Raw genomic sequence first — 19340 nt, 5'->3', positions numbered from 1 at the left:
TTTACGCAGATGACGCGGTCCTGATGGGCCGCACCCCAAAGGCACTCCGCACTTTAATCCCAGGATTCGTCCTTTTTATGGCCGATTTAGGCCTGACAACTAATTTTAAAAAATCCCTAATCATGAGTTGTGGCCCTAAAAACTACAAAATTTCCGAGATCAAATCAGGGTCAAATGTCTTGAAAAGCACTAGCACTTTCCCCTATTTAGGGTTGCTATTTTCAAACACCGGTTCGTGGCATGCACACGTATCTTGTGCTAGGAATAAGTTGGGTAAAGCTATAAATTGTGTCACTTCTTTGAGACAACCCAACCACGCTGATGTAATCACACCACTAGTTAAGATCTATCAAACCCAATGTATGCCAACCGGCACTTATGGCGCCGAGGTCTGGGGTTATACAAACTGTTCTCATATCCAAATGGAAGAAAACAGGTTTTGCCGGAAGGTGCTGGGCGGGGTTATTTGTTCCCCCAACTATGTATGCCACAATGAATTAAATATTCCATACATAGAAGACTTTGTAAGATCCAGACCAGCACTCTTCTGGATAAAGATATGGAATAACCCGGCTGCCATTTTGACCCGTGAAATTATTTTGGATTGTCTAAAATGTGATAGGGGACACCATATACCATGGTTGAAAGCGGTATAAGATTGCCTTGTAAGCGTAGGGCTGGGTTCTCTGTTCACCACACCAAGTCTAATAAATCGCTCCCATAAGACCATTATTCTTAGGGCATTGTATGATTTGTACAGAGAAGAGCGGGAAAGAAAGAACTTGACTAAATGCACTGTTGTAAAATATTTGGCTTACTCTGAACCCCACATTAAAAATCCTGGCCCACCGTACAGGTATTTACGTCTGCATCTTGGCAGATGGGTTAGGGGTTTACTGTTTCGCTTCCGAGATGGGAGTATAGTAAATTTACTAAACTTCCCCTTGGGTTACAATAAACACCTTGAAACTTTAAATTGTCCATGTAACCCTAACATGAAACAGAGCCTTATGCATTTCTTGTTCTTTTGTGGCTTTTACAAAAAGCTTTCCGGTCATTATTTAATGCCTTATTGTAGAAAACATGATTTGACTAATTTTAAATTAGCTTTGAGGTCTTTTCTATTACTGGGATCAGATGAAGTCATATTCAGGGTAGGCTGCTTCCTTAAAGCTGCCGTCAGATCACGAGCCACTCTCTATACTGAGGTATAATCATTGCACACTGCACTTTTTCTTATGCACTTTATAGAATCTTTTACTTGTACGTTCTCCTTCTTTGCAAAAGCTTTTTATGTGGATATAATTACGATGTCGCTTTTATCCATCCTTTTTTAAACTATGGTTGTTAAAATTGTGTGTTTTTAAACTGTGTTTTTAAATTCCATTTTTAGATTACGAAGGGACAACTTGCGTGTAGATGTGAAATTGAAAATGAAATTTGATTATGCTTGATTGTTCTCTGATTTATTTTCCAGATGTCATTATTGTACTGAAATGTTTTTATCGTATTTTGTCTGTACTTTTATGGATGTTTTTATTCCGAATAAAGATCTTTTGACTTTTTACTCCAAACAGATTAAGGATCGCCCTGGCGGCCACCCCCAAGAACTTCAACCGACTGGTGAAGCTTGGAAGCAATTAGGTATGTGGTTCTTCCATGATGCAATACTGGACTAAGTATTACGCCCCGAAATATAGACACATTCTAATGTCATTCCAACCCTTGCTCTTTCCAGACGCCAATCTATCGTTGTGCGTCATAGGTGTCGGCTAAGACCTCCCTGCATTATTGCCTTAAGAGGACACCATTCCACGAGCATCCTCTCCTACTGGTAAGCTCATAACACCAGTTGGCCATCAGTAACACAATCAATTTCTTACACACCAATAAGACCTCGTTTTGGCTTTCACCCTACAGGCTGACTCCGCCCCTCACCCCCTGTCCTGATGAAGACCCTCTCCTGATGCAAAAATTATCCTGCACCATCCCTAAGGGTTAAAACGTCGACGTTATTGTACAGTTTTTGTTTATGTTTCTGGTCACTTGACAGTCAATTTAAAGTCCTGTAAAGTAAAAGATACTACTCACTGCTAAAGAACAGAGCTGTGTTTATTATTTACATTTGTAATTTTGGTGTGTTACTTACAAATGTTTCCAGAGTATTTATTACCTTGTACAAATTAGTTGTTACACCCAACAGAACCATTCTGCTTTGCTATATAACTTACCCAGGTTCTGAGGGACACAGGGTCACCCCATTATTTCTGATGTATCTCGCAGGATGGGCAAGCAATAACTGTCATCCTCAACTGTCAAGGTTGAGCACCACAAGGTTCTAGCAAACATTCTGCTGGGGAGAAACTAAGGTAAAAGAGGGTGCTGGGAACAGGACGGAGAAACTAGAGGAAGGGAAGGAAAAAACTAGTACAGGATACAACACTAACCTATTTCTTAAATTTTGGGCCACATTTACTAACATTTTGCGTCATGGTTGCACAACATTTGTGGAGCATCCATGACGCAAAATGCTAGATGATATTTACATAGCCACACAGGGGGCGATTTCCACCGCCTTGTGTGGCTTTGTAAAAAAAGAAAAATGTCACGCAATTCAGCGGCTAGCACATCTTTGCGTTACATTTCATTCTGGGAAGCATTCCATGGAACATGGGCTTTACCAGGCATCCACCCATGGATATCATGCAATCCAGATCTACAAAGGTTTGTAAACCTGGGATTGCGTGAAACTTCTAGGCCTCCCACAGGATGGCGTAACAAGGAGAAAAATCTTTTTTCTCCTTATTTCCTCTTTCTATGTGTGCTGCAATCTGCACCACACACTGAAATAGGAAAATGTCTTGAGAGATTGCATTTGTTAAGGAAGGTATTCCTTCCTGCACAAAAACGATGTTCTTAGTATGCAGGGACCCTTGAACCGTGTTGCAAGGGGGTCTGCATTGGTGCTAGGCTGCCTGAAGTGTACCAGCGATATGAGAGATCAGAAGTGCCCCATATCTCAGTTGATATAGTGCATTTCTGCTCTCTCCCTTTCATGCAACACAGTGCAGCAATCAGCCTTGCTACTCTGCCTTGCACGGAAAGTTGGTAAATCTGGCCCTTAATTTCTTTGAAAAACATTTGGATTACTAAAAATGAAAAAAGTATGGCATCTTAAAGGAAAAAAAATGTATTTTAAAAAGGCAGAATGCACACATGATTTTATTTCAGCTGACGGCAATCTTTTTCCTCAGGACAGCCCAATAATGCAGCTGCCAATATTTTCAACCTTATGTTTATTTTTTGGGATAATACCCTTCTCTAGTCTGGGAAACAGCCTTTCCAATGCAGGCATTACCACGCAATGCCTTTACTACACATTATTTACCACTCACTTTTTAACCACATTTATGCCTTTACCATGCTTGCCTTTACCACGCATGGTAAGTGTAGTTAAGGTAAGGACACACACACACACATATATACATACATGTGTTATATATGTAAGACCCCCTCCCCTGTGATGCCAGTACATTGGACACTGATTATGAAGAAGGGAGGAAAATTGGAGGCCATACCACACTCCAAGATGAATTAGATTTTTTTTTTATAATACAGGAGAACAAACCCAGACCCTGGCGCGGCAATTCAAAAAAAAAAAGGCAAAGGAAGAGGACGAAAAGAAGAGGCGCACAAGGAAAAATAAAGCGCAGAAGACGGCAGTGGGAAAGTGATGAGGAGCAACAGGAGTAAGAGATATGACTAAGACGGTAATAAATGTATCAGATAAGTCGCTTGCAAAGGAAGATAACAACAACTCTTTACTTTGGGAGTGTCAAACTGTGAACCTAACAATTTTGATTACATAGGAACAAGAATGGATCTCTTTGAATTTGTTAGGAAACTGAAATTGGCCAATTTACACAAAATGAATATCCCCAATCGTCCGACAGTAGGTAATCTGGACACTGGTCCAATGGAGAGAAATCTAGTAGTAGGTGACATAGATGTTATGCAAGAGCTATGGGAACTGGAAGGCCAGGCTTCCAACAGTAGTGAACAAGATGTTGTAGCAATTGAGAGATTGGAGAGAGAAGGAATATGGATCTCAGAGGAGGGGGTGCTCAACTCAGAGATCTAGATCTAAAACTTTACCTCCTACTATGAATGATTGACCTTGACAAATTTGTTGAAAAAGTTACTATGGAAATTAGGCAAATGAGGGATATTAAAACTAAAAGGGTGCACAACACAAATCCCAGCTTCAAAGAAACCTTATAAAAAGTATCCAAGAATGAGGATATAGTGGTGAGAATTTCGGGGAAAAGGAGGTAATATAGTTCTCTGGTCGAAAAAAACCTACATGGCAGAAGCAAATAATCATTTAAGGGATCGCTTGTTACAAAAAAGTAAATGTAGCACGCTTTAAAGAAGTAGATCATGGTTTCAGCACTGTCTTAATAAAGTGGAGGAGCGAATGCCTGATTAGAATTGAAGAACACAGTTTCCTAAAAGTCACAGAGCCCAAACTACCTGTTTTCTACCTCATACCCAAAATACACAAAGACGCCGTGAAACCCCCAGGCAGGCCATCATTGCAACACAGGACAGCCTCTTTGAGAACGTCTCTAAGTATATCAATACTTTTTAAGACCATTTGTAGAAGGGCTACTTTCACACATAAAAGACACTACAGATTTTGTAAGACATTTGCAGGATGTACAATAGGAGGAAGGTATGTTGTTCATGACACTTGATGTAAAATCATTATACACACGTATTAACACAAAGATGGCCTGAGGGGGACTGAGCATTTCCTGAAAGAAAGGCACATAAGGTTTTCAAAGCACAACCTCATGTTAATCGAAATGATGAGCTGGTGTCTGTGACATAACATCTTCTCCTTTAATCATGAATTATATGAGCAACACTGAGGTACAGCCATGGGTACTTGATTTGCCTCTAGCTTTGCTAATTTTCACATGGGGTGGTACGAAGATCAAGTCCTAAATAACTACCCCTTGGATAAATGGAATAGCAATATATTGCTATGGCTCAGGTTTATTAACAATATCTACATCATCTGGAGCGGAGACATTAAAAGTGCTGAAGATTTTGTGACACAAATTAATGAGAATACCTTGGATCTTATGTTTACTAGTCAGATTAGCTCCACCACAGCTGAATTTCTTGATGTTAAACTAGAAGGGAGAGGCAAGGAATTGATTACCTCCCTGGATAGAAAACAGAGTGCAGGAAATAGCATACTACATGCCCAAAGTTTCCATCCCATGACCCAGATTCAGGGGATCCCATATGGTGAATATTTGAGGACGAGAAGGATATGCAATACAGAGGAAAGTTTCAAGCACGTAAAGGAAGAAATGACGCCAAGATTCAAGGAGCGAGGGTATATTCAGAAAACACTCACCACTGCAGGCGATAGCGTAGAAAGAATACAGAGAGAGACTTATCTTCAAGAGAAAACAAAAAGTTTATAAGAACTGAGCTAAGTACCGTTTCATTACCACATACCACACTGCAAATGAGACCTTCAGGACAGTACTACAAAAACATTGGCACCTCCTTAGGAGTGACCTAGTTACAGGGCAGGACAGCCCCCAAAAACCTCTACTAACTTATAGGAGAGCTTACTCGATCAGAGACAAACTAGTACACTGTGATGTAAGGGTTGACAAGACAACGTGGCTTCGATCACAGGATGGTTTCTTTCGCTGTTGCAAATGCAAAGCTACTAAAAATGGAGAGAACCTAAAAGAGTTGGTTATAAACGAGAGAATACATCGAATCAAAGTGCATTACACATGCAACAGTGAATATCTGGTATATATCCTGAGATGTGGGTGTGACAAAGTGTATGTGGACAGCACTACCCTTCAGGTGCATAAAAGAATATTGCAACATCTCAGAGCTATAAACAACAATGACACTAGCTATCCAGTTGCCAGGGATTTTCAAGAGGCACACAATTGAGATGAAAAAGACCTGACTTAAACTGTGATTGATGGAGTCAGGTTGGAAGAAAGGGGTAGGAACCATAAGAGAAAACTTAGGATTTTGGAATCCAAGTATATATTGGCATTTGACAGCATCGAGCCGAGAGGGTTAAACGTAGATGAAGAATTGTATGTGCATTCGTTTTTGGTGTATTAATAATAGATTGTTATGATAATCAGCAAAAAGATTATTAGTGGCATTTCTATCAACTGTCGAGAGCATTAGTAGCCATTTTGTTTTTTTGTTTTACGTCTTGGACTTAATAGTTAATTGTTTTTATTTGTGTTTTATTACAGGGTAGAGAATCTTATTCAATCAGAGTAGAATGAGGAGATGAATTAGACCAACAGCAGAATCCAGGCCCACTGGGGAGAAATTGTTGAGTTACCTTGACCAATGTCTGCTATTATTCCACCTAGTCCGTGATTCACATACTTATTATTGTTTTATTTTATGTTTTATAAATGATTAGGTGCATGCCCACATGGGCTTGATATTACAGCGATTTTGCTTTGTAAACATGTATATATGTTTTCCCTCGCTATTGAAATGACATTCCCTGCAATGTGTATGATGGTATAAATAGCATTGTCCAAAATGGTGTTTACAATGTTGATAAAGGCATAAGCCAAAACGCGTCCTGCTGAGAGACTGTTGTTGTAACTTTCTACCCAAGGATTAAGTGTTTGAAATCGCATTGAGCGCTAAGACTTTCAGTTACTTATGGAGAGGAGAAGTGTGTGTGTGTGTGTGTGTGTGTGTGTGTGTGTGTGTGTATATATATATATATATATATATATATATATATATATATATATATATATATGTTTTACACAGCTCGGGTAAATTGCCTGTGGAATTTTATTGATCCATCAATGATGTCCATACAAAGGGATCTGTGAGTGGTTTGTGAAACCCTACGGCAGACACGTTTTGGCTGAATTACCTTTTTCAATGTCGGTTTCACTCAGAGGGTTATACCGCCTGGGAGTCCTTTTAAGTTCAAAGATGTTGACTCCCATTGGAGCATACTCATTGCCCCACCTGTTTTTTAAAGTTATTGTGTCCCTTCCTGAAAGACCACAGTGTGCTTCTCTCGCAGCCGCTAAGGGGTGATTTTTAGATCCCAGCTGTGAATGCCGATTACGTAATTGAAGCTCAAGCACACAGTGGTGCCCCAATCCTTGTTGGCCTACGGGCTGCACACTCATCTCGGCAGCTGGATATCGAGATCCTGATGCTGTCAACAAGTCCACAGGTATGGCCCCTTCACATAGCAGAATATTACTTCCTCTTTCCCCAATGCAGAAATACTTTTTCCTTCTTTCTTTAACTGCCTGGGGGTGGGGGTGCATGCAACACATTGTATCTCTCCATACAAACCTCCTTCTTTACCATCAGCCAAGTTGCTCCTGACCGAGAGGGCATGTCAGTTGCCAGTGCCAACAAAACTGGCCAAATGTAGATTCCCAAAACCACACTCTATCACAAGAATGGGTCTGACACAACTTGCGTAATAAATATGGGTGTAGTGGTGGATATAGGGTAGAGTGTAGGGTGATAAGGGTTATTTTAGGGTATGGGTCAGTAAGAGTATTGGGTTGTAAGGGTGTTTTTAGGGTTAAGGAGCTGGTAGGGATATAGGGTGGTAGGGTATTTTAGGGTTTAGGGGTAGGTAGTAGTATGGGATCTTTAAGGATTTTGGGGTGGTAGAGGTATAGGGGTGGGTAGGGGTATTGGGTGGTAAGGATTTTTTAAGGTGTATGGGTGGGTAAGGGTATTAGGTTGTAAGGGTGTTTTAGAGGTTGGTAGGGGTATACAGTGGCAAGGGTATTTTAGGGTTTAGGGGTAGGTTAGAGCATAGGGTAGTCAGGGATATTTTTATGGTTAAGGGCTGGCTAGGGGTATAGGGTGGTAAGTGTATTTTTAGGGTTTAGGGGTGGATAGGGGTATAGTGTGGTAGGGAGATTTTAGGGGTTGTGGTGTGTCGGGGCACAGGGTGGTAAGGGTAATTGTAGGGTTTGGGGGTGTGCGGGAGCATGACGTGGTAAGGGTAATTTTAGGGTTGGGGTGGGTAAGGGTAGTGGATTGTAAGGGTGTTTTAAGGGTTTTGGGGTGGGTAAGTGTACTGGGTAAGAAGGGTATTTTTTATGGATATGGGGTGGATAGAGGCATAGGGTGATAAATGTATTTTTTAGGGTTTAGGGGTAGGTAGGGGAATAGGATGGTAAGGGTAATTAATAAATGGAGGTTTGGGATGGTTTAATTAATTAATATATGTATTAAAAGGTGAGGGGGGGTTGGGATCCCCCCTAAAGTATATTACGCAGGTTGAGCAATATTGTCATGTCTTTAAATTTCTGAATGGAGCAATCAATGGCTGAAGGTGACTAGTTAACGTTTGTAAAGTGGCAGACCATTGCACGATTGTATGACTTAACAACTGCTGCCTAAACCACGACTTCTGGAACAACGAAGGCTAAACCACGACAATTACTTAACCACTACATTTTAAACCACTACTCCCTAAACCACGAAAAAATAAGTTTTAATGACACTTTTTCAATGTGTGCCTTTTTTTTCTAAAATATTAGTTAATTTCTGTTTACAAAAACGAGCACTGATCATATTCTTTTCGTGATTCTAAAGCATTTACAATTTTTTAAATCAATGCAACACTGCCATCTCCTGACATAAACCGGTAATTTAAATGTAAACCATTTTCTTCAACAACCATTGCTGTATTTGATACGTAACTATTACGAATTTATTCATCACGTTATAATTTGAACTCTATATATTTTTTTAATTGTATTTGTGGGGGGAATCCCCCCACACACCTCCCAATCTACCTATTTATATGTTTTCCTAAATTTTCCTACGTGCAACTCCGGTGTTCTAAAAGTCGTGGTTCCATCCTTCGTTGTTCCTTCGTTTGTGGATGTTTCCTTCGTGGTTCAGCCTTCTTCGTTGTTCACTCTTCGTTGTTCCGGTAAGTCGTTGTTCATACATCGTGGTTAAGGATGTTTCCCCCATTGCACCTATGTGCGTGTGTGCAACGGGTCAACTTTTGACCCGTTGAGCCAAAAAAAATTTTTGTTAAAATTTGAAGATTCTGTAGCATATTATGGGTTTATGTGGTAAAGGTGTCAAATCCATGCATGAAGATGAAAACGCTGAAATATCGCAGACTATTTTCCAGTGGGCCTTTGTGGAGAAAGACAGCCAAATTGTGGAATTCTTTTCAGTAAGGCCAATTTATCAGATTAGTTCTCAATATACACTTGTGAAGGTCATTTATGGTCATAATTTCAGTATTTAGTGATTACCTTATATCTTCCTTTCCAAAGATTTTTTTTTGTAATTATTATTTATGAACTATATACTAAGAATTATGGGTCAGATTTATAAAGTCTTTTTGCATTCTCAAATGGCCTGATTCCCAGAATAGGGCCATTTGTGACTGCAAAAACGTTTCTATTATACATGAAACCCAAGTTTCTATTTTGTAGCACGTAACCGAATCACAAACTGTGTTTGTGACCAAATACCGACTCAGTGGTAGATTTAAAAGCCCCTTGCGCCACTTTTGCGTCACTTTTCCCATGTTGAAAGTGACGCAAAAGTGGCGCACGGGACTTGTAAATCAGTCCCTCAGTATTTTGAACGGCTTTGTTTAGAACGCCCCTTCCTGATATCGGATCAGATTGGTAGTCACGTTTTGAAACCAAAATCTGGTCACAAAACATTAATACTTTACCAAATACTGAAGACCCCTACCCCTTTGTGAATGTTGTAAATTATTTTTTAAGAGTAGGAAGAGTTCAAATGGACTACTGCTTAATCTTTAAAAAAAATAGTATAATTTGTTTTTCAAACACTTTTTGTTTTCTATTAAACAAAATGGGATGCATTTCCAAACACAACTGAATTATTTAAAAGCAAGCAGAAACATGGAGATCTGCTCACCTCAAGAGGCCAGCAACCCTGTGTTGGCTGCGATTCCTAATGGGTCGCAGTTTGCAACCCACCTCATAAGTATTCATACGGTAGGTCGAATTGTGACCCGTTTGATATCAGTATTTTGGAATCGACCTTTTGCTACAAGTATTTTGTGACAGGTGCTATGTACATCCGACCCTATATCTTTGCTTGTCTTTCGACCATGTCTTGCATTCATAAAAACAAATAATAATGAAATATAAAAGAGTAAAAATTAACATACCATTTTGAAACGTTGCAACGGATTCTGTGTTTAGCCAAGGCTGCCAGAATAGTGAAACATTTCTGTAGATTGTGTTGTTCTCAGCTGGCAACTGGCTTTTAGGGTGGAAATCGTGATTTCCAAGTGCCGGGTAGACTTGGATACCTGTGGAGAGAAAAATAAAAACATGCTTTTTCGAATTGCTTTTGCCTTTTGCTTTCAAGCTCATCATATGAAATAATGTTGTAGCCGTAAAGCTAAAAAAAGCATATCACTTCAGGTGATCAGCCCTATCTGCAGGTGACATGTGTCTTTACACCGTTCCATTGTTATTTATCATCAAATCCTATCGGAAAGCCTTTATTACCCAAAACTGCACCGTTTCTTTACCTATATCTATATATATAGGCTATATCTTGTCATCCGCCAGTGGACTTTGTCCAATGTCCTCACTTCACACCTATGGGGTCATTTAGATCCTGGCAATAGCAGAGGCTCCCCCAGTTTCATTCAGAAATGGATCTCCAATACAAACATGAAACTCACCATATCCCAAGAAAGAATATCTTCTCCTCGCCAACAGAAAAAACACAATTGCAAAACCATGTCATGTTGATTTGTCGAGCTAGGTTTGTCACTAGGGAGGTTATCCTGGTGCTGAGCAGGTGTGAGCCTAGCCAAACCTAGGGCCTAGTGGGACTACTGGAAAAGCCAGGGCTTCAGCTTCTTGTGGAATTCAAGATGTGAGGAGGAGGCTTCTATGTGTAGGGGCAGGTCGTTCCATGCTTTAGGAGGGATGTACAGGAAGGCTCAACTGCCGGATCTGGTTTTCCGTATGTGTGGGACATGTGCAAGTGGGAGTCCGCACTAGAGGAGGTGTCTGGAAGATGCAAAATGAATCTGATGACTTCACACCCAAGGTGACACAGAGCACAAAGACTTATAAATACACCCCCTAACATCAATATGTGCTTCAAAGAACACATCATAGCTATTCCAAGACTGAATAGCAACTCAATCCAGAACAAACGGAAACCTATTCTTTCAGACTTCCGGTTCAGGTCAAAAGGCCACACTCAAGTCCTCATGTATCTGGAGACAGGCAACTTCCCCAAGAAACCTACTTATTGTTCACCAGAAGCCAGCCTTATAATAGAAAGAGGCATCCTGTGAGCTCTGTCTAGTTCCATTCTGTCTGCTCCCCTGCCTCTAAGTAGAAAGCCTAGGAAAAAGTCCACAAAAACTAGCCCGTCTGCAGTGTAAAATACAGCTTATGTCTTAACTGTGGAACAACTCCCCAGCAAGCACCCCAAAAACCCCATAAATATAAACTGTATATGTACCATGGTTCTGATACCAGTATTTGGCATCAGCCTCGACTTGAGAAATGTGCAGTACAATCTGCTGAAAGAGAAATATTGTCAAGAACTGAACTCTTATGCCACGGACACCTAATCTGTGATGTCTTGTTGCATTACAGGAAAATGTCAACAGTTTACACGCTGCCCCTGCTCAATGAGGACCCCCATACAGCAAGCCATTATACAGATGACCGATGATTGATAAGGAAAGGGTGGAAGCGGGCTTTGGGTAGCCTGGCCAAGATGGAGGAAGTGCCTCTTTGAGCCTTTGACCTAGTGCAGCTTGAGATTGAGCAATCGAACGCTTCCCATACTATCAGAAAAGCAGTGCTGGGATGGATCCCCTCTTCGGTTGATGTACCCTTACTGCTCATGCTCGTAGGCTAGTTCCCTGAGCCTCAGGTATGGAGTGGACCGGGTGCCATCAGTGAGGCAGTAAATCCTGTGAGGGAGTCATCTGTGGATGCCCCGGCCAGGAGACTACGTGGCACAGAAATCCTCAAACCGCCGCAATCCAAAGGGGCAATTTGAGGAGTGGAGAGGCTCAAAGTGAGAACGATGGCGGTACTTTCCCGGCTCACAGCCGCCCAGTGAACAGCATGCATAGCTCGGGCGCATCAGCCCTGCTCGACAGTGGGGCCATGTTGAGTTGACTGTTGGGGGGTGGTTGGTTTGTGCAGTGGGCAGTAGCATGGAAGGAGTGCAGTCTACAACTATGGTTGGCACTTAGTGGCGGCATCAATCGGCCAGGCTAAATTGATGCCCTCATCTGGGAACGGAGAAAGCAGTGCTGAAGGAAACATCTAGGATGGTTGATGGTTTGACTAAGGTATACACTGCTGGTCACCGAGTGGCCAACTGCTGATAACCATGTGTTGCCATGACGCTTGAGCCCTCGTTCTAGCATACTGAACTCCAATCGAGAAGAACTGGTAAATATAAAAAACTCGGGGCCAGGCCAGGGAGAGGCACACATGAGTACTAGCAGTGGTTTCAGTGAGTTGGACAGTGGCGTTTAACTCCAAGAGCCTCCCTTCACCTGCTCTTCCCCTTCCTTATAGATGTGGGTTTGGCTTTCTAGCTGCAGGATGGGCGGTATGGACATGAGTTGTGAAACACTGGGCCAGCAGGTCAGAAAACCGGTAATTTGAAATAGAAAACTCAGTTAACTGAGAGCTGGGAGCAGTGAATTAAAGCATGCTGAATTATACGCAGGTTGGGGACGGTAAAGTAGCAGCCCATAGCTATTGACCAAGCCTTCTGAGCTTCCAGAGAGGTGAGCCACAACTACAGTTTGCATATCGCAGCCTATCCCGTTCTGCAAGGGCAGACATTTATACGGACTTGCACTTGTCGTGGATTGGTAGAGGGCACAGCCAAGACTGTGCACTTGATTGTCCCTGCTATACCCGGGTCAATATTTAAGTATTAAAAATATGCCGTATGAGAGCAATTTGCATTCTTTGACTTGCTGGGGCAACACCACTGAAACAACAACATTCTCTCACAGAGCTTGTCATGCTGTTATCCTGTCTTGTATATTAACTTGTTGTGGGTATGATTTGATCCAGATTTATAACACAGGGTACTACTCAGGCTTAGTGTAATCAACACTACTCCGCACATCTGCTCCAGTTCCAGTGACACCAGCGCTTAATCTTCACAGTGCCTGCACCAACCCATTTCGGGAAATGGCGAATAACCAAGCCTCAAGGCAATTCCTCTCCATAGAAGCGATAACAGGAAGAAACCTATCCACCTCAATAGATGCATAGAAAAAGCCAGATGTGACATTGGAGGCTCTCCTTAAGGATATAACTGTGGTGGGGGTGACACTGAGTATGCTGGAACAGAAAATGCATCAAGTGTCCATGGATAGGAAATCCCTATGAACAGATCTCACAAACTTTCATATATGGATTTACCAGATGTAAAAACACATATCCCATATCCCTAAGTGAGGGCAAGAAACTTGGCATCTTCGACAAAAACCTGAAATACAAATCCAGAAGGAACAATGTCTGTTTTCATGACATTCCGGGAGGTCTTTACAAGGGCACTTAGGAAAACTTCATGTCCTTTCTACCCTGCCTCCTGCAAATAGACTTCTCACCCAGTCTGGAACTGCAGAGAGCCCATTGCAATACGTCAGGTGAACCAAATAACGGCAACCACTCAAGACCTGTCATGGCATGGTCTTGGTGCCATCAACAAGTGAGCCAGGTCTTGGAAGCTGTGAAAAATAACAGTGCCTACATGTATGAGCATCACAAGATATATGCTTCCGCTAACTATTCTACAGACACTAATCTTAAACTGAAAGAAAATATTGCATTGAGGTCGCAGCTGAGAAAAATACATTTGGGTTACTGGACCCAGTTTTGGTGGCTTTCACTGTCAATGGGAAGCATATGAAGCTCACAGAAACAAATGATCTTGAGAGACTTTTGGAAATGATTAAACAATTGGATATGGATGTCCAACTCACCAATGATCTTTAACAAACTGTTAATGTCAATAGACCGCCCCTTCCAAACATCATCAATATAGGACACAGAATAAAGAATCTGCCTGACATTCAGACAAAGAAAGTCTACAAAGAATGTAGATGTATTGCTGAGATAACCATGAAAAATGAAGTTCACCTCTGAAACCATCAACTGGGTCTGTTGCTCATAGCTCACCTGATCAGCAACTTACCTGCAAGTAATGCTCTACTTATGTTCACACAGTTTTAGATTAAAATTCCACTCAGGATGCTTAAGAACTTATTCGAAAGAAATATATTTGTATTCCAAAATCACACAATGTTTAAAACATGTGCAAATGAACAATTGATATAAAAGAATATTTCAAAACATATTACAATTCATCACCATTACCTAGGTAAGATAATCAAATACTACTGTGTGAATGTCGTTTCTGGGTGACATGTCAGTGATTTAGATGTGTAATACCTCCAAAGGGAATTATTATTTTTAACCTTCCGGTTTTTGGTGCTCTGTCCCTTTGGTACATTTGAGCCCATCTCCTTGTTTTCAAAGACTTTATGTCTCCTACTTTTCTTCCTACTTTACCGCACTCTTCTTTCTCACTCTCACAACAGGTCAAAAATAATGCATCCTCCAATGAGAGAAGTCTGCGTTGGGGACACTTCTACTAGTATGTGGGAATACTTCTGCTGCAAATACCCCCACTATATTACGGCATGGTTATATTTAAAATGAAACCAATACATTGGAAATCTACTTATCACATCTTGTTAATCTTGACTCTTTCCCCCTACAAATGAAAAGTCCAACCCTAGCTGCTGTTAGTTGAAGACGAATTGTAGTTACTCTTTGTATTTGCCACTTCTAATTATGCTCCACACCTCCCTACTTCTGAATGACACTACATACAAACAATGTCCCCTAACTGCCCAAGATCATTCTGAAAGATGCTCAAGAAGCGGCTCTCTAGAAGTAAAGTAGTAGTAATGAAGTGGTGGTTGCTAGTCTGAGTGGCCAGATGTTCATTTAAGACACCCCCTTCCTGTTAGACCACCAACTACTCAATACACAGCACAATTACTGTAGGAACATCTTAGTTCTCTCCCTGTTACGTAGCCTGAATAGTAAAGAGCAGTGAACTGCAACCACATACTACCCTACATTTAGGGCTTCTTCCCCACTATCCCTCTCCCTTCTTCTACGGCAATGACCAAATCTTCATGTGTATCTCCTGCCTGGACAATACGCAGCATAGGTTCCCCCTCCCAGTAGTAGCAGGCTATACCCCACTACTCCTAGGAGTCCATAACCACAACAAATGAACTGTAGGATGAGATGTCTTCACTATGAAGCAATGACATCAGAGGGATATCACATTTTATAAAGGGGGGAAAGATACTACATTATATGGCCACTGTGCATGCTGATATCATCCTCTTGCAAAAAATGTGCCTGACACCAGTGGAAACTGGCAAGTTAGAAACTGGGTAGGATAAGTTGCTGGCAGTATTTTTACAGATGATAGATGGGGCAACTCAACTATCCACTTTCTACATGCACAAAATCCTTAGGGCTTGCAATGCTCTTTAACAAACACCCATCACTTAAAATACTAAACATTTGGGAGATTGCACCACACTGGGCGATCTGTATCCTGAAGCTAAGTTAATTAATTAGCTGAAGCCAGCGAGGCGTTCAACATGGGGTATTCATTAAACGGGCCAGAACGGCAAGGGAGCTTTTGCCATGCTTCCCAGGCACACCCCAGACCAGCAACACACTAGACAAATTGCTAGGTGCCACTCAGACGTGACACTTGATATCTTTACTCTATCGGGCTCTCACGGCGGATAAACAGAAACCTACGCCACCTGCCAGACGAAACTGGGAGGAGGACCTGCCTGCGCCCCTGACAGAGAAGGAGTGGGACCATACATCTGCACTGGCGTAACGCATAGTGAGCAATATGATTTAAATTGATTCATTTTAATTTTCTGCACCACACATACCTCATGACGGAGAGGTAACACACAATAGACCAGAGTAGGTCTTCAGTCTGTGGAAGGTGTGGCTCCCCTGGAGCCAAGTTTCAGCACATTGCCTGATACGCAGACCCATACAGACATTCTGGCAGGAGGTAGTGATGAGATTGACAAGCGTAACCAACATCTCAATTGAAAAGACGCTCAGCCAAAGTCTATTGGGGCTAATACCACGCACAAAAAGGGAAGATCAGATATCGATTTGCCTCCCTGGAACTGGCGCTGGGTAAGCAGCAGCTGGCAATACACTGGTTATCTCCTAAGGCACCCACTTGTATGTCCTGGAAGAAGGACATGAGGTAATGGGCACTGACGGAGGAACGGCAAAGGAGAGGAGGATTTACCCCTGTGGTGCAACATGCTGGTCAAGTTAGTGGAACCTGGGGGAGTGAGAAATGCAGCGTTAGCGCAGCTACTGGAGTAGCTGGGCCTCTTGCAGCACTCTCTGGATTTCGGTGTGCATGTGTGTGTGGTTTACTGGGAGAGAGGAGAATGGGAGGGCGGCCACTGTGCCTGTCAACCAAAATGAATGTGCACAAGAGATTGCCTCTGGGATACATTGACTCCACTGTGTTGCACTAGTTCAGCTGTTTCAGAGCAAAGGGCTTGGGGTGGGAGGGACTATTGACAATATTATATGCAGTGTTGAAGTTGTACTTGACCATTGTTGCTTGGAATTGGGCATAAAACTCAATAAAGATATATTCCCACAAGAAAATGCTAAAAACATGGAAACACTCAACAATGCTATACTTTAACCAAAGTTAAAATTTCTAAAGAATTATTGATCATTGGATCAGTATATGTGCCCAACTTCTCACTGACTCATTTTCTCATAGCTATCGACCACCTCTTTATAGATTTCAGCAAGAGTTATTGTCTGAGGTGCCTGGAACGTAGCTGTAGATCCTATTCTAGATAGAACGGGCCACCATATCTAAATAATTGTTCTGAATAACGGTTATTCTGCAGGATCATTCACTTATAGAAATTCTACACTCACGAGATAAAGAGTATACCTTCTTCCTCTCCACACATAACTCTAGCTCTGGAATCGACTGTTTTCGAACCGTAGGATCCTTCTTCTCATGATACTGAAATGTGAAATCGTATACTTGTCCAATGCCCCAGTACTAGTTGAAATAGCCACATAAATAATATTTCGATCCCTACCTATCTGATGAATAAAGACCTCCAAATACAGGTTACCCAAAGCGAACAAGCATTGGCAAAGCCTATAGATCTAGCCTACAAAAGAGTTTGGTTTTGTCAATGTTTTTAGCAATGTTGTACAACAGTGCGGCTGCCGTGCAGAATGGAAGAAAGGGTTTTTTAAAGTACTATGATACAGCCAGTGCTGTTCACTTCATTTGCCTTTTTTCTTGCTGGCGGAAGGGAGGAGAGGGTGTGAAGGAGCAAAATGGCAACAGATCACGTGGGGAAAAATGCTATAAAGCAGCCAGAAGTGGTCTGCATCATCATGTTATTTTGTTATGGCAGGTGGGAGGGCACACAGACAATAGAGGCAGGGTGGACGGGTGGGAGGGAGGGACAACCCATAACATAATATCACATTTATTTGTTAAACGCATGCTCACCCTGTAAATGTAAATGTAAATGTACAGAAATTTATATAGCGCAAATCACCAAGCGGTTTCTAAGCGCTTGCTTAGGGAACCCGTCCTGGTATTCCCCTGTGAGATAACCCCGGCAGGGTATCCGCAAGGTGAAAGCCAGGCATCCCGCCGCGAGGGGCTGTTGTGGAGATTAAGCAAGCTATTGCCCAGAGTCGCAGAGTGTGAACCCGTGAATCGAGAAGGCACCGGAGCGAGAATTGTCGAGTCCATGGACATTTTTGGACTCAAGACCCCGTCAAGCTGGGAATTGAACCCTGGTCCCGGGCTGACCTCTGCTTCCAGGTCTGCCTCCTCTAACCAGTGAGCCACACTTCTCCACCTCTTGGTGCTGAATAACAGATGTTTATTGTTACCCAACTTAATTGGGCTCATTTTATCAACTTCAGAAGGATATGGATGTATTAGTCCACTGAGCCACCAGACCCGGCTATTGAGGGAGGAATCGTAGATGGGAGGGGCATCAAAGACTACAGAGGGCAGGTGGGGTCAAGCACACAACCACTGGACGGAGGGAGGGCCCGTGGAGCCAAGCAACATGGACAATGGTAGGCTGGAAGGTGGGTGGTGGACAAGCACAAGGACAAGAGAAGAAGGGGGCATATGTTGGCAAGAAACATGGACTCAGAAACAGGGAGGGAAGCAATGAGACAACTAACATGATAGCAGAGGGTTGGTGGGTTGGAGAAACATGGATAAGTACATTAGGGAGACAACTGAAAAACACTTTCAGAGTGCTTGAACATAAAGAAAAAAATAGAGTCTAAAAATATGGACAATGGAGGGACAACAGTAATGCATTAATGCTCCATGAGAAGGACAAACATACAACGAGGAAGGAGGCCTGTCGCAGCTAACCAGTAAGAGGAAAACAAATTAGAGTGACATTGAAGCCAACCAATGGTAAGCAATGGGTGGCCTTTAAGCTTACTGTTAGAAAACAATGTCTCGCAGGAGACAGAGCATGCACTATCTTCGGTGAGACCTAAAAAATGGTTATGTGCTCTTCTGGGTCAGTACGTAGAAGATAAGAAGGGGTTGTTTACCTCAGCTCAATCCTTGTGGGTGGGAGCCAAGAAAAGGATGGAAGGTTCCGAAATGAAGGAAAGTGCATAAGCCCATACGAGTACTAAGATAAAACAAACTGAACTTGAATTGTCAATCAGGGATCACAAACAACATTACAACAATCACCCCACCACAGAATTGCAGTGCCAACTGAAAAATGATAAATTGGCAACGTGAAAATCTTGGGCTGTACCTGTTCCTGCGGGCCGGGCTTTGCTCCGCTCTTCTGCCTGGCCGGGCTTGGCTCCGCCGGGCCCTCTCCCTTCTGTGGCTGTATTTGCGGGCCGGGCACTGCTCCGCTCTCCTGCTCGGCCCGGCTTGGCTCTGCCGAGCCCCCTCCCTCTGCTGCAGAATCCTGTGGGCCGGACTACACCTCCCAGCAGCCCCGTTAGCGGCAAGGACGCCGCACACGTAGTTTGGAAGCCCCAGGAGGTGCATAAAGGGCCGCTTGGGGCCGAGTGCTTGGTGCAACGCGAAAATCTTGGGCTGTACCTGTTCCTGCGGGCCGGCCTTTGCTCCGC

At 42.5% G+C, this 19340-nt stretch overlaps 1 protein-coding gene across 1 annotated transcript in view; it reads right to left on the bottom strand.

Moving 5' to 3' along the window:
• Positions 1-19340, bottom strand: part of SMPDL3B (sphingomyelin phosphodiesterase acid like 3B) — a 152734-nt gene that overhangs the window by 71805 nt on the left and 61589 nt on the right. Inside the window, exon 4 of the mRNA XM_086957490.1 lies at positions 10244-10387. Coding sequence (XP_086813616.1) covers positions 10244-10387 — 144 coding nt within the window. The remainder of the gene's footprint in view (positions 1-10243; positions 10388-19340) is intronic.

This window comes from Lissotriton vulgaris, chromosome 2_1 (assembly GCF_964263255.1).
Source record: "Lissotriton vulgaris chromosome 2_1, aLisVul1.2, whole genome shotgun sequence".
Taxonomy (NCBI): domain Eukaryota; kingdom Metazoa; phylum Chordata; class Amphibia; order Caudata; family Salamandridae; genus Lissotriton; species Lissotriton vulgaris.
The sequence above is the reverse complement of the archived record's forward strand: the minus strand, read 5'-3'. Positions and strand labels throughout refer to the sequence as shown.